The sequence below is a fragment of the Sparus aurata genome, chromosome 7, assembly GCF_900880675.1.
Source record: "Sparus aurata chromosome 7, fSpaAur1.1, whole genome shotgun sequence".
NCBI lineage: Eukaryota > Metazoa > Chordata > Actinopteri > Spariformes > Sparidae > Sparus > Sparus aurata.
In genome coordinates, this window is record NC_044193.1 from 22,713,110 (window position 1) to 22,727,534 (window position 14,425).

General features: G+C 40.5%; 2 protein-coding genes across 4 annotated transcripts in view; both read left to right on the forward strand.

Moving 5' to 3' along the window:
* The window catches only part of gnas (GNAS complex locus), a 34,896-nt gene extending 32,208 nt beyond the window's left edge, over window positions 1-2,688 (forward strand). Inside the window, exon 12 of one of the 2 annotated variants that reach the window (XM_030423150.1) lies at window positions 54-2,660. In XM_030423150.1, coding sequence (XP_030279010.1) covers window positions 54-200 — 147 coding nt within the window. In that variant the 3' untranslated portion in view covers window positions 201-2,660. Of the gene's footprint in view, window positions 1-53 lie in introns of both variants that reach the window. The other variant, XM_030423149.1, reaches the window with a different exon arrangement.
* A 2,846-nt stretch (window positions 2,689-5,534) lies between these two features.
* Window positions 5,535-12,672, forward strand: LOC115585075 (vesicle-associated membrane protein-associated protein B/C). Of its 2 annotated transcripts, none has more exons than XM_030423151.1 (6): window positions 5,535-5,876; window positions 7,176-7,328; window positions 8,327-8,430; window positions 8,819-8,899; window positions 9,318-9,500; window positions 10,538-12,672. In XM_030423151.1, the coding sequence occupies exons 1-6, from the start codon at window positions 5,819-5,821 to the stop codon at window positions 10,700-10,702; spliced, it is 744 nt and encodes a 247-aa protein (XP_030279011.1). In that variant the 5' UTR covers window positions 5,535-5,818; the 3' UTR covers window positions 10,703-12,672. The 2 variants fall into 2 exon arrangements, with proteins under 2 accessions (XP_030279011.1, XP_030279012.1); XM_030423152.1 differs by having other exon boundaries at window positions 9,369-9,500.
* The last annotated feature ends 1,753 nt before the right edge of the window (window positions 12,673-14,425 follow it).

Here is a 14,425-nt window from a genome sequence, read left to right on the forward strand (position 1 = left end):
GCTGTATATAATGTGTGGAGAGCTAAATGGTGCTTTCTTTCCTCTGTCAACAGAGGATCAGCACAGCAAGCGGGGATGGGAGACACTATTGTTACCCCCACTTCACCTGCGCCGTTGACACAGAAAACATCCGCCGCGTCTTCAATGACTGTCGAGACATCATCCAGCGGATGCACCTGCGGCAGTACGAGCTGTTGTGATGGGAGAAGAACGGTGTTCAGCCAAAAACACAGAAACACATCGGACAATGAAAAACCCTGAACCCTGAGTCTCTGGACTCCCCTCTTCCACAGAAGTGTGTGAGCTCTTGTGAATGAACAGGGGGCCAAAACACACATACACACACACTCACTCTCTCTCTCACACACACACACTCACACACACTCTCTCACACACACACACACACACACACACACACACACACACACACACACACAAATACATAAACACACCCTGAACCCAGAACTTCCCCTGATGCAAACTCCCTGCCTGCAGTAGACAGAGCTATTTTGATGGAAGGGCTTGAGGGATTATCACATGAACGAACTCTGATCTCCGCCTTCAGCCATACCTCTCAACATCGTATATCATCCCGAGACACGTCACCCTCACATTTTAAGGAACCCTGAGTGATCCAGTCTTGACTGTATTTCCTGCAGCGAGGAGGGTTTATTGAGATCAGGATGAAAATTGAGAGAGCTACTACTTCAGTGCAACTTGGAAAGAGAGAACTATTGAGTTACTGCAAATAGAGAATAAACATGTTACAGCAGATCAGTTGAACACTGTATCTAACTAAAAACACAAGCACTGTGCTCAGGACTCAAACCTAGTACACAACTCCTTCCTATAATTTACACACATCCATAAATCCAACCACAGGATCTGCTTGCACAGAGAAATGTATCACACCTGCTTTTTACTGGACTGCACAACCCAGGTGGATCTGGAAAAAATGTACCGATCTACCGTCGTGTGGCGGGCTCGTTGAGCTGTCGGCACAGTGCTTTGAGATAAAACGGACTGAGTGACTGCAGCCAAGCCCCGAGGAGCAGCATTATCACAGACTGAAAGGACCGTGTGGTGATCAGTTGGGCTGCAGGGGGGCGAGGGTTCACAAAAAACAGGACTCCGATGTGAATTTCTCTGATAGTGTCTAGACACGACTTCTCCACAGAACTGTTTGCCACCTGACTTTGCCTTGTTGGTCGTGGAGCAACACGTAAGGAGGATATATTGAGTTTAAAACAAAAAGAAACAAAAAAGCCGACTTTTATGGAACTTAACTAACAGAGGGCAAAAAGCATCCTTCTACAGTACAGTACCATATAAGTTAAAGAGAACTCTCATCTTGTCATGATCGACCCTGTTTTACTGTCTCCACAGCTGTTTTTGTCTGTGTAGACTTTTGTGCCATTGTGCCCTGTGCGCTCTCTTTCTTTATCTCTACTCTTTCTGTATCTGTCATCCTTCTTTCACTCCCCGTTCTCTCTCCTCTGGTCATCTTCACTCACTCTCCATCTTCACAATTTTTCTCTTTCTCTCATTTCCCTCCTCCCACCACCACCTTCCCATCTGCACTTCTACCTTCCTGGCAGTGCTCTTTTTGTTTCGAGAGAAAATAAGATATTATAATCCTGGAATATAAAAAAAGATGACAACAAACGGGACGCTAATTTTATTTTATTTTTTTTTTACTTATGTGGTCAAACAGCCTGCTCACACCTCCCTGCCATTCCTCCCTCTGTCATTCCTCCATCTTTCCTCTTCTTTCCCTCCCTCCACCCCCGACCTCTTGCTCCTTTGTACGTCTGTCTTTACTTTACTGCTGAACTATTATTCTTGTACAGACTGTAAAATGTATTATTTTGTACAACTTTATTGAAAAAATAACTTTTAGAAGATCCCTGTGCCTTGATCACGACTGTACGTGTGTAATGAGCTAAAGTGGGTGTCAAACTGCGCTGTATAGCTTGGCCAATCCCCTCCTAACTCCCTGCCTCCCTCGCCACTTCCTTCTATCTCTCTCTTTCTTTATCCCCCCCTCCCTCTGTCTGACTTTCTCGCTCTCTTTCCTCGGGGATGGAGGACAACCATTCGTAGCTTTTGTAGTTTTATTTCTCTCCCCTATCCTCCCATTCTCTCTTTATGATTTAAATGTCTATTTTTGGATCCATATACCCCAAAAAGATAAATATATGAAATGTATATGGGTTTTAAAAAAAGTATTTTATTAGAATCAAATGAACCTTGACAAATTGTACACTTGATAGTGTGCGTATTGCTATAACTTAAATCCTTTCAACTGAAGTTGTGTTCAGATTTCTTTTGTTTTCTTCCGTTGACCTCTGCAAAGGACATTACGAAGGGTTAAAGAGGAGATGACAGATGCAAAACATTGCTTGTTTCTACACAAATCTTATTCTTTTGCTAAGAAAAAGACCAAAAAAAGAAAAAAAAATGAATTTCAGTTTATTTTCTGAAGAGGGGGGAGGGTGTCCTCCTTCCCTGCCTTGCACAGCAGAGGCGGCCTGTACAGTATTAGCATCTCTCTCATTTCAGTGCCCTAGTCTTCATTTAATGTGTACATCAAATTATGGGTCTCTACATTCTGAACAGAAACTCTAAGAAATAAAGGTTTTTTTTGGTGCAGACAGCAACAGGTCTGTCATTACACGTATAAACACATAACTCTTCTGTCTCTCATAAGCTGCTTTTTTTTTCCAATCATAATTCCTAAATTTTCATCCATCGGGAGAGTCGCTGTAAATCCATGCTAAAGGAAGTGGAGTTTCCTGTTTGTTTACCAGCAATTTCCTCTTCAGATATGCAGACTCTGTGTTTTGGGAAGACCATGAAGATTGTAATGTTTCGGACAGGACACCCTCTGGTTTTTAACCATGTAGATGTTCAGGCTGAAAGTTCAATAACTCCACATCAGGGTGTAACTGATAACTTATATTCCTGAAGGTAAAACTTGACATATGTTGAGGGTATGACTTATTCTGACAGGTTTTTTGGTGTTCTGGTTCAGTTACAATGAAACTGTCAAGCTGAAACTGTTGGAAGAAATACTTTTCTACTAAATGAAAATACTGAAGGGTTTAAAGCCACATGTTTGCACCATTGTTTACACATACATTTATCTCATTTATCTTGCTGAAACATTTCCTTTTTGAGCGGCAGTTGAGCTTGATGTACAGGAGATGATTCCCTTTGTTTGGTGGGCCTGTCTTAGCTAATGTGGAGGTGATTTTCTATTTCTTCTTATTATTAGATCATTACACAAACTGGACCTTTTTTAATACAAATAAGTGTTATTTACTGATATTGTTATGCTCCGTTTAGATGCAGAGAGAGGTAGACTGCATTTGGACGAACAGGATGATGGACTGATCATTCTTCTGTTGGAGGTGTCACAAGTGAAGACATGCAGTTACTATGAAATAATGTGCCAAAGAATATAAAAGAGGAAAAGACGGTGAGCTGTCTGGCAAAAAAAACAGAAAAGGGTTGAATTCTGGGAATTGTGGAAATAATCACCATTCATGATGTCATTCTTTTTCTAAAGAAACTCTTCAATTGCCAACAGTAGAAACTGATTCAAAACGGCGTCTTTGTAGACTTCTGACTCAGTTCTTTCATGATCCCTGTGAGACCCTGTTATTGTTAGGCCGTACTCTTACAGCGGAGGAATGTCTAAACACTCAGCACTGAACACCCTACATTTGGACTTTATTTTCTCCTTTTTCACAGAGGTAGGAGTCAGATGGAGCACTCTTAAGGAACTGACCCTTCTTTGAGGAGTGTCAACCTGAAATTTTGTGAAATTAATGCTGATACTGAACTACAGTTAATATCAGATACTGTGAGACTTTTACTCGAGTACTTTTTATATGAGTGAAAGTCACTCATATAAAAAGTACTTGAGTATGTACTTTTGCTCAAGTATGACTTTTGGATATGTTATACAACACTGGATAAAACAATATCATAAAACACAAGGCTACAGAAATACAGTAAGTATAAAGGGGGTTTCAAGGTATTGAATGCAAGCAAAGTCCCACCCCTTTGCCCGATGGGACCTTATTCTGGAGAAGAAAATTGTACAGTAGTCAATGATGAGAGTAAAATACATTTTTGATCCCATTTCAATTGTGGCAATAATCACACGTTTGTGAATTTAACAGCTGATTTTGCTTGCCAAGAAAGTCAGTTTGTTGTAAAGAAAGTGAAATACCATCTAGTTTTGTGTAAAAACGCTCAGTGAACTACATCATCTTGCTCAAAACACATCACACCAGCATGGCGGTCAAATCGTCAGAGAATAAGTATTTAAAGAAAGGTGAAAATCACAAGACATCTGGCCATACTGACAGCTGCAGGTATGCAAAAGGAGAGTCAGTTATGCGAGCTAGCTAACTTCACAGTCTTATATTTGATTGGTTTTATGACAAACTGTCACTTCCCCAAGCTGCAAAAGAAATCTTGTAAAGGAGCCATATTGTGCTCATTTTCAGGTTCCTAATTTTATTTTGGTTATGACTAGAATAGGTTTGCGTGCGTAAATGCTCAAAAAACACATCAGTTTTCTCATACTGTCCAGTGAAGCAGCACTATATTGTCTGTGACTCTGGTTTAGCTCATGTCTCTTAAAGGCCCTCCTCCCGAACACCCAGTCTGCTCTGATTGGTCAGCTTGCACAAGCATGAGCCACCACTGCTAACAACAACAGGACAGCTGTGTCAAATCAATTCTTACTTACCAAACCAGCTGTTGGCATAATTTATGCAGATGTGTGACTCCATGACAAAGTTTGATGTCACAGAATTAAAAGCAAGACTACTGAGGAGGTGTTTCAGGAACAGTGTTATCTGTGGGAGAGAGGAGCTTCTGTTGGTGCGGGCTTTGAACTTTTGAACTTTTAAGAACTTTGACATGCACGAGAACATATTTAACAGACTAAAGGATCTTTTAAAATGATTTAAAAAACAAACAAAAACATGCGTTTAATTCATGGCACAATCTAAACTGCTTTAAAAATTCCATTTGTTTTTGGCAATGACATTATTTCTGAAATAAGATCCCATGGTGCTCCACTGGAAGAGGAGGGACTTTGCCTCTCTATTGATGTGTCATCCTCGATTTTAGGGGAAATGGAAACAATTTTAAAGCTTTTACAAAGAGGCTATTTTGTCAGCTGATTCCAACATATTCACGCTCTTTGTGTTTACACTGACTTCCTCTTGTTAGTGATCTTCATTTTCTAGTCATAATTTTCTGTGGGTGTGCATTTAGGGGACAAATACTACCTCAGTATTCCTAAAACACGGTCTACAGCCCTGGTTCTACAGGTCATTTCATCCAGGACATCCAGTTTCAAAGTATCGTTATCTCACTCTTAAATTGGTGTAAGCTGGGTCTTCTTTGTGACAGTTTACATTTCTGAATGTGAAGTGAAGCAGTCAAGCTGTGGACGGACGGTTCTCTTGTACAGTCGGGAGGAAACCACCTGACATCCCGCAGCAGCGCCGCCCCTCTCATGACGTCGCCCTCCGCCTTCCCGTCTCTCCCTTCGCTCGCTGCTAGCTCAGTTAGCACTAGCAAGTTAGCCTTCAGCAGCTGTCGGTGGCAGTCAGTCAGCCAGTCAGTCCGAGTGGTGGTGCATTTGTAATTATCCTCCTCCTCCTTCCCTCCCATAGAAAAAAGCCGTGGACGGCCGGGTTGTTTCTTCGGGAGCCAGCTGCCTCACCTCTCCGGGCTACCTGCGGTAAAATATTGTCGCCCTCGCCGTCACGACAGGAAGAAGCCCTGGGACATGGCCAGACAAGAACAAGTCCTGGTGCTAGAGCCACAACACGAACTGAAATTCAGAGGTAATGCTGAAGCAGAGGGCAGGGCCGGGGGCTAGGTAGCTAACCTACAAGCCATAAATGATAGCCAGCGTTTCATTTTCTGCATTAACCGGTTTACTAATGTGTCGTTATTTGATGTCACTTGTATTAGATAAGACGGATACAGCTAGCTGTAGTTTGCGCTGTGTTCACGACAGCAGTGGCGATGACAGGTGAAACGACACTGTGTGCGACGATGCTATCTAGCTAGCTAGGTAGCATTCAGCTAAACTAGCTAGCGAGTCAAACGGCTAGCTGTCATTGCAGCGTCAGGGCAGGCCTGCCGTCCCATTTCTCTAATTCACTCATCAGCTTCCCCTGCTTTGCCTTTTATCTTCTGACAGCATATGAAACACTGTGATGTGATCTGATACTTGACATACCACCTTCCTGTCGATGTTGCTGTTAACAACCAGGTGCCAAGAAGTGACTATTCTAGCAATTTCTACGAGCTGGGTGTCATTGCTCAGCCCAGTTACTATGCTTATTTCACAATATTATAAGCTAGCAGGCTTTGGTCGAGAGCTTTACCGTTTACACTCACAGAACCTGAATTCCTTTCCAGCTTTTCTATTTTCAGGCCGAATGATTGTGAAAATACAGCCTGAGCTAGTGGATAATAACTACTTTCTGAGCTAATTGGCTTTGGGTGTGATACTGTTGTAAAAATGGATCAAGTAATGGCTTAAGGTGCTGGGATCAGTCAGTAGTGTGGTGTTCATTGATTGATTATTGCAGACTTTAAATGCAAAGACTACCCGGGAGAAGAAGCATACACCCACTCAGTTACTGATGCACAGTGTATCAGATGAGAGCAGAGAGCACACTGAGGTTGTTGTCCAACACGTACCATCAAGGTTCAGTTGTCTGTTATGCTTGATTTTTCCAAACTGGAGTCATTAAGTATGGTCAGATGGTCCTGTGAGGTCCAGGTGATCTACATGCTACACAAGCAAAAGGAAAACATTGGCACTTTAATGTCAAAGAGATGCCAGTCTAGTAAGTTTTCTACAGCATCCAGTTTTTGGCTGAGGGCGGGGCATGAATACACAATGAACTGTTTTTTGTTGTTTTAATGTTTAATATGCATTGTTTATGTGAGGCTCTGTGGAGTCCTTACAAAGACTACTCACATATATGTTTTACCAGGAATGTTATAAAATAAGTTGAACTGTCCAGTTAGTTTTGATTCCTAACCAAGAATCTAAAGGATTCACACACAAATACCTGTACACACATGTATGTCCGTGAGTCACCGTGCTGTTTCTCTGTCGTCCTCAGGCCCGTTTACAGATGTTGTCACTGCCACTCTGAAGCTCACCAACCCCACAGATAGAAATGTGTGTTTCAAAGTCAAGACAACTGCGCCTCGCAGATACTGTGTGCGCCCAAACAGCGGCATCATTGACGCTGGAGCCTCCGTCAATGTTTCTGGTTGGTACAAAGTTTGCATCCCCCTTTTAAGATGGGTAAAAACTTCAAATCCACAGTGTGATTATCACATCTCATCCAGACCTCTGGGTGTTATGAACTATCAGATATATGCGTTTTTGACTTCTTGCCTTTTTATAATGTGATGATCAGCATTGCTTTCAGACAATATGATTAAATTTGTTCTAGGTATTTGCTATCTGAGAAGAAATCACTTTAACTGAGGATGTGATGACCGAACAAAAGGAGGCATTTATTGATAATTCCACCCAACAGCCACACTAAAATAAGTTCAGAAATTTGTATCATTTTACATTAATGCAGGCTTTAATCAAAATCCTAGATAAAATCAAGTCTCATATGATTACATTGATATAACTCCAGGAATAGAACAGTAAAGGCTGAACTTTCAAGCCATCTTGTATTCTGTTTGAGCACCAAAATAAATCTCAGTTCCACCAGTCATTGCACTGATGCCTCAGTATCTCAGCCAACTGAGGTTCGAAATATTGTTGAGGGGATCATCAGGACACGTATCTGTAAAATCTTGTCAGGTGTTGGATAACTTAGTACCCAAAGTACCCAAACAATGCTCCTGTTCCAACTGATTGGAGAATAAAAGAAACAATGTAGTTGATAAATCAAATGAAAGAAATAGTCCCTCCTTTTATGATATATTATTGTATTTATAATGAAAATAAATTGATGTCTTGTGGATTTAGTAATATTTTACCTCACACTCCAGCAGTCTCCCTACAAGGTTGCAATGTAATTTATTTCACATCTCAGTAAGATGACGGGAAAAAAACACCTCAGCACTCTGAAAGAGTGTTTCAATTACTTGAGGAATGAGGCATAAGCAGGGCGCAGTGTAGCCCCCATCATAAACCTGACTGACATCGTTTCATTTGCAGGTTGTGTAATGGTTGTTATGGGGCAATACAGGAAGTTTGTCTTACCCTAATGTCTGGCTCTCCATTCTGTTATTGTTTTGTCCACAGTTATGTTACAGCCTTTTGACTACGACCCCAATGAAAAGAGTAAACACAAATTCATGGTGCAGTCCATGCTGGCTCCATACGACATGACTGACATGGAAGGAGTTGTAAGTACCAGAGCCTAAAATATGATTTAGGATTATATTCTTTATAATCAAGGTTTTATTTTATATTCCCTAAACTATGTGATTGTGTGACCCTGACTTTTTTTTGCTGAACACACTGTAGCAAACCTACAACACCTCCAGCTGAACTTTTGAATATTGTAGTTAACATCCGTCTATGTCAGTGTGCTGGACCATAAAACATGGTGCCCAAGCCAAACAGTTAAAATACATGTCCCAAATCCTGAAAATATTCTTTAGAACATCATTCGTGTTGAGTGTTTCGTTTGAAGTAATGACTCAAATTTGCACAAAAGGTAAACTAAACTGATCTCTTGCTAAAGATTCTTTTCCTGTCTGACTTTTCTTTCTTTGATGTTCTCTTCCACAGTGGAAGGAGGCAAAGCCTGAAGAGCTGATGGATTCAAAGTTGAGATGTGCATTTGAGATGCCTCTAGAAAATGACAAAACTGTAAGTCTAACACTTTGGTTAATGGGCATCTGTTAAGCTACACTGAGTGTAGATGCACAAAAGTAAGACACTTCTCCATCAGGTCCACCAACCTAGAGATGTTGTCATGTACTTGCTAGACTGAGTACATGCAGACTTACTGTGTAGCAGTCATTTTATATCTTTAAGAATTAAATCACATTGAAACGTTCACATTGCATGTTTCATTTGAGTTTATTTTTTCCCTTTTTCACAGTATTTTCTCAGTCTACTATTCATCTGCAATACATCACCATGTCACTCATTACATGCTTATTTATTCATATATGATTTGTTTGTACTTTCATCTCACTCTCCACCATGTCTCTGCATGTCTCTTCATCTCCGTCCTCTGTCCTCTGGACCGCCACCCTCCCCCACCCTCATTCTCTCTCCACAGCATGAGAGTGAAAGCAACAAAACTGTGTCTTCCTCTGCCTCCTCTGTTAAGACTGAGCACTCCGTGCTGCCCAAGTCGGCCAGTGCCTCGCTGGATGACGGAGAGGTGAAGAAGATCATGGAGGAGTGCAAGCGGCTGCAGATGGAGGTGCAGAGGCTACGGGAAGAAAACAAACAGATCAGGGTGAGACGCACCAAACAACAAGAGAATTTGGCTGCATTTTCTGTCAGGCTTTTATTTTCTGCTGCAGCACTTCCTCTATCATGCACAAGCAGACACAGGTAGTTGGAGACTTTCATTCTTGAATGTAGCTTCTTCAGTTTGAAATACAATGATAGATGAATGTTTTTCTAGAATCACCCCAATCATTGTCTGAATGATAAATAATTGCCAAACAAGGCTGTAGTTGGTAAAAGTTAAAAGCTGTACTTATCTGTTGACATCATGGTACGTCTCAAAACATAAACGTGTCTGTCTTGTATTTTACTGATCTCATTGATACATATGACAAATTCATCAACAACAACAACAATCTTACATTTGGCAGAACTTCAGTCCAAAAGTTCCTCTCTCCTGCACCAACCAGTGTTGCCAACTCTCTGCAGTGAGAGCAACTATTGGCTGTTGACAAAAGTGGCTCGAAGTCACCAAATGACGTGATGTCTCTTTTAGGGGACAGACTTATCACTGTATTTTGGGCACTTCACAGCTCATCCTGACGGACTGCACCTCACTATCTCGTTGCCTTCATGCACTTGTTGGATTAACGCTGTTTTTAGTCAAATGCCAGTTTCTATACATTCATGCCATGGCTTATTTATCAGAAAAGGTTTTGTTGTGGCTATATGCTGTACTTTTCTAAAATTCACGGTCATTTTTTACTTTGCTATTAGTGTAGCAGCGTAGTGTAGTGTAGGAGCTTTATTTCTAGCTCTTTTTTCACTGGCAAAGCTGATGCAAGGTCTCCTTCCTCTCTCTCAGGAAAAAAAACCCAAAACAAACAAAAAACCCTTAAGCATTCAAATAAGGACTTAGACGTTGATTACCATGGCAACAGTCAAAGCTTCGAAAAATTTGATTCAGCTCTGCAAATATCTCAGGAGAAAAGTTACTTCTCTGATGACAAAGTTGCCTGTTTGATGTAGATGTTTCTAAATGGCTTCAATCATATTTTGGCCATTTCTGTACTGTACCTGTACACGCCTGTCTCTTTATTCCAGGAGGATGACGGGCTGCGGAAGAGAAAGGTGACCTCCATGGCTGCTTCTCACTCTTCTTCCATGGCGACCTCGGCCATGAGGGACGAAGGCCTAAGCACCAGGGTCCTGGCGTTCTGCGTGCTCTTCTTTGTCATTGGAGTCATCATTGGCAAGCTGGCCCTGTAGAGACACAGACAGATAGAGCACAGTGACGGACGGACGGACGGACGGACGGACGGACGGACAGCGTACTCGGGAGGACACGTGTCATTGACGGCAACGGGGATGTCTTCTAGGTTTATGTTGATTTCTCTTTCTTTGTTTCTTTTTTTTTTTTAACATTTAAGGCAATATCGTTATGGTTTGTCTGGATCGAAAATAATTTAATGTGTTAAAAGAAAACGAAAGAAGGAGATCCCAAGTTAAACCATGAGTGCGAGCGTTTTTGTCACAGGTCTTGCCTTTTTCTTTTTTTTCTTTGTGAAATAATCACCTCTGATCTGTTCTTTCCGTCCATCCCTCCTTCCTAAACGATCTTCCGCAACTTGCACAGGTATCAGTTAGTGGTGTGTGGAAGTGGCTTCACACTGGCTGAATGTCTAAAGTCTTTCATCGATTCTTTATTGATTCTTAAGTCTTCAAGTTTCCTCACTCACATTGTCTATAAGAAAGATCTAATACTCCTCTTCTGATAAATCTCTCTTCCACTTATTACTGATAATCTGCTCGGAGAGGTGAACGCAAGTGATCAGTGAAAGACTTTTTATCTAGACTCAAACTCTATGTATCGTCTTCTAAACAGTATGTGATTAAAAGAAAAAGGAAAAAAAAAAAGTGAGCCAGTAGAAGCCATGCATGTGTGCGTGTGTGTGTCTTCTTGATTTTGCCTCCTGCAGGAGGGCTGATGTGAGTGTGTGTGGATGTTTTCATGTGGAGGAGACCACAAACGGTGAAATCACAGGCTGTTTTAGAGCAAAGGAAGAGGGGTGGTTTGAAAACAAAACTGTCATCTGAACAGATTTCCTGTAAGCAACAGAAAACTGGGGGCTTGAAAAAAAAAAAATCTGACAAAAACTTTCTGATTCAGTCGCTGACCAGACCAAGGAATCAGTAGAAATTCAGTAATTTTCAGTGAAATTATAACTGGGTAAAATCCAGAACATGATAAAGAATCTATGCTACGAAATGATCTACTCTACAAACAACGCTGTAATCTAGTTCAAGGAGTCAGAATTTCCCACTTAACACTTTAATTTTCTTCCTTTGATTACTTCCTCAGGTTGATAGGCGCTAGGCAAAAAAAAAGAGACAAAGAATTTCCCCCGTCAAGCAGTAAACTTGTCATGCAAAACCAACATGAACATTTTCAATATATAACATACAGTATGTAACAATAGTTTTGGCCACTCATTTAATTTTGCCCATGGAGTATTGTATTTGCGTCCTCTAGTGAATTACAGCAGATGTTTGCTTTATTTTTTTTCTTATATTATCATGTAGCCACGATGCTTCTGTTGTTTATAATATTCAAATGCACTATATTCAAGTGTCCACTCTGCAGCCTGCATGAAATGACCTGGATTTATTATGATTATTATTATTTTGAGTGTTGAAGTTATATTAGCAAAACAAAAAAATTACTGTCTTTTCAAAAGGGACCATCTTGAGTCTGGTTTATCAGTTTGTGTGTGTTTTGTTTCCTTTTTTCGATTATCTTTTTTTCTGTTTTTGGTTGGGCTCTGGTGGTTGTGAGATAACTGGGACAACACAGCTGTTATTATCTCGAATATCACATGACCATCTAAGCAGGTTGTTAAAAAAAAAAAAAAGAGTAAATATCTGTATTTTTTTGTTGCCTAAGGGAGCTCGGGGAGCAGAGAAGTGGGAATGTGGGTGGCTGGGAGGAGGACTGACCTGTGAATACACACTACATTAAAGGAGAAAAAAAAAAAAAAGGCATCAGCGCTTCAGACCACACATGCAAAGAAACAGTCACACAACAATGTAATCACACAGTAATTGGATACTCTTTTGTATGTACATAAAAATAAAAAGACTGGCAAAGTTATTAACATACTGTAGTAAAGGAAGAAAATAATTGAACAACCACCATGGATCATGTAGCATCATAAAGATTAAAATACATAAACCCCCAACTGTCTGCTTCTGTGAAAAGTACTTTTTTTCTCATTTAGTTTATATAGCGGGCCTTTGAAAAGCGATTGTGGCTGTGTGTGTGTACGGCCACAAAAACAAAGAAATGGGAGAAAAGTGCTCTGTGTGGATTAAAGCGGCATTCTACTGATTACTCCTAAAGAGCAGCTCACTCTTCACAAGGAGAGTCGGAGTGATATTTGTAGTGAAGATATTGTCATTTACCAGGCAGGGAGGGTCTAACTAAAGGAAAGACGATATTTGTTGCATCGTGGGAATTGTTGGACCCAGTGTTTTTGGAGTTTGACCCACACTGGGCAGCAAAGGTCATGATACAACCCTCTTAATCATTCTGTCACAAGTCACCCAACGTTGTACCCGCTTTTCAAAATTACCGCAGTACCCTTCAAAACCCTTCCTGACATGTTCTTGGACACAGTCTTTCTCCTGCAAAAATTCAATAGCATTGTTCAGATCTTTAGAGGTAATGATACAGATTGTCTAGATGATGACAAACTCTACGTAGTGGCCAAAACTTGTGAACTGTAATCCTCAGAAACAATATTTGTTTTTCCAGGATTCTGTGGTTCCATCAGAATGTATCCATATAAGCTCTGCCTTTTTGAGCTCAAGGAGATCTCCCACCATTAGTCCCGCCATCTGTTTTTTTCACTGCTCCTACTAAACATTATCGAGGGACAGCAAGACAGCCTACCAGCTGTCGTTCATCATCAGTGTATAAAGTACACACAGAAGACCCACATACATAAAGAGTACCTCTTGACAGAGGCAAAGGGGCCATATAGTAAGAAGTTGGAGTTAGCAAATGATCCTGATAAAGTGCTTTGAGAAACCGGTTCTCCAGCACATTAAAAGACAACATCCCTGCCAGCCTGGACCCTCACCAGTATGCTTTAAGAACCAACAGGCCCACAGAGGATGCCATATCCACTGCCCTCCACTCAGTCTCCACACACCTAGAGAATAAGAACAGCTACGTCAGAATGCTGTTCATTGATTTCAGCTCAGCGTGAATGAATGAATCCAAATGTATTTCAGACATGTGAAAACAGAACAAAAAGTTAAATTAGTTCAACAAATAAGCATAATAAAATGAAAAAACATGTTACAAAGTATATTCCATTAACAAGCATTTACATGCCTGAAAAGGAGTAGAAGTATATGATTATAACCTTCTCCACAGCCCAGTAATTAATCAGAATCAATTCACTGACATTCCTGAAGCTGTGTACCTTTGTACACTCCCATATAGCTGTATACAATTGGATATACTGTACAGTATGCAACATTAAAATGCAACTTATTGCATAGAAATATGTTTATATACGCACCTATATACATACCTATATACACACGTACAGATACATACACACACACACACACACACACACACACACCTATATACATACATACAAACACTCGCATACAAATATACATACATAGCCTATAATATAATGTACATGATATATATATACATTGACCACATTTCTATATCGTATTATAAAAGTTACGTTATTACCACAAATGTATATTTTCATAACATATTTATGTTTAATCAAATGTTATACAGCATTTAATACAATCTCACCCATATGTGTGCTCAGCCTCCTCCTGTTCACACCCTGCACCCATGACTCTCCCACACACCAACAGAACTGTAGCTATAGAGCTCTAACTCTAAAGTCTTTTAGATTTTGCAACCTGATGTTGTTAAATTACAAGTAAATACGTATT

What these genes read in the sequence shown, in the direction of transcription:
- LOC115585075 (XM_030423151.1), top strand. Translation starts at nt 5,819, where the DNA reads ATGGCCAGACAAGAACAAGTCCTGGTGCTAGAGCCACAACACGAACTG. An exon ending in TGACTGACATGGAAGGAGTT is followed by an intron (nt 8,431 to 8,818) that starts GTAAGTACCAGA and finishes TCTCTTCCACAG; the next exon opens with TGGAAGGAGGCAAAGCCTGA. An exon ending in AAGAAAACAAACAGATCAGG is followed by an intron (nt 9,501 to 10,537) that starts GTGAGACGCACC and finishes TCTTTATTCCAG; the next exon opens with GAGGATGACGGGCTGCGGAA.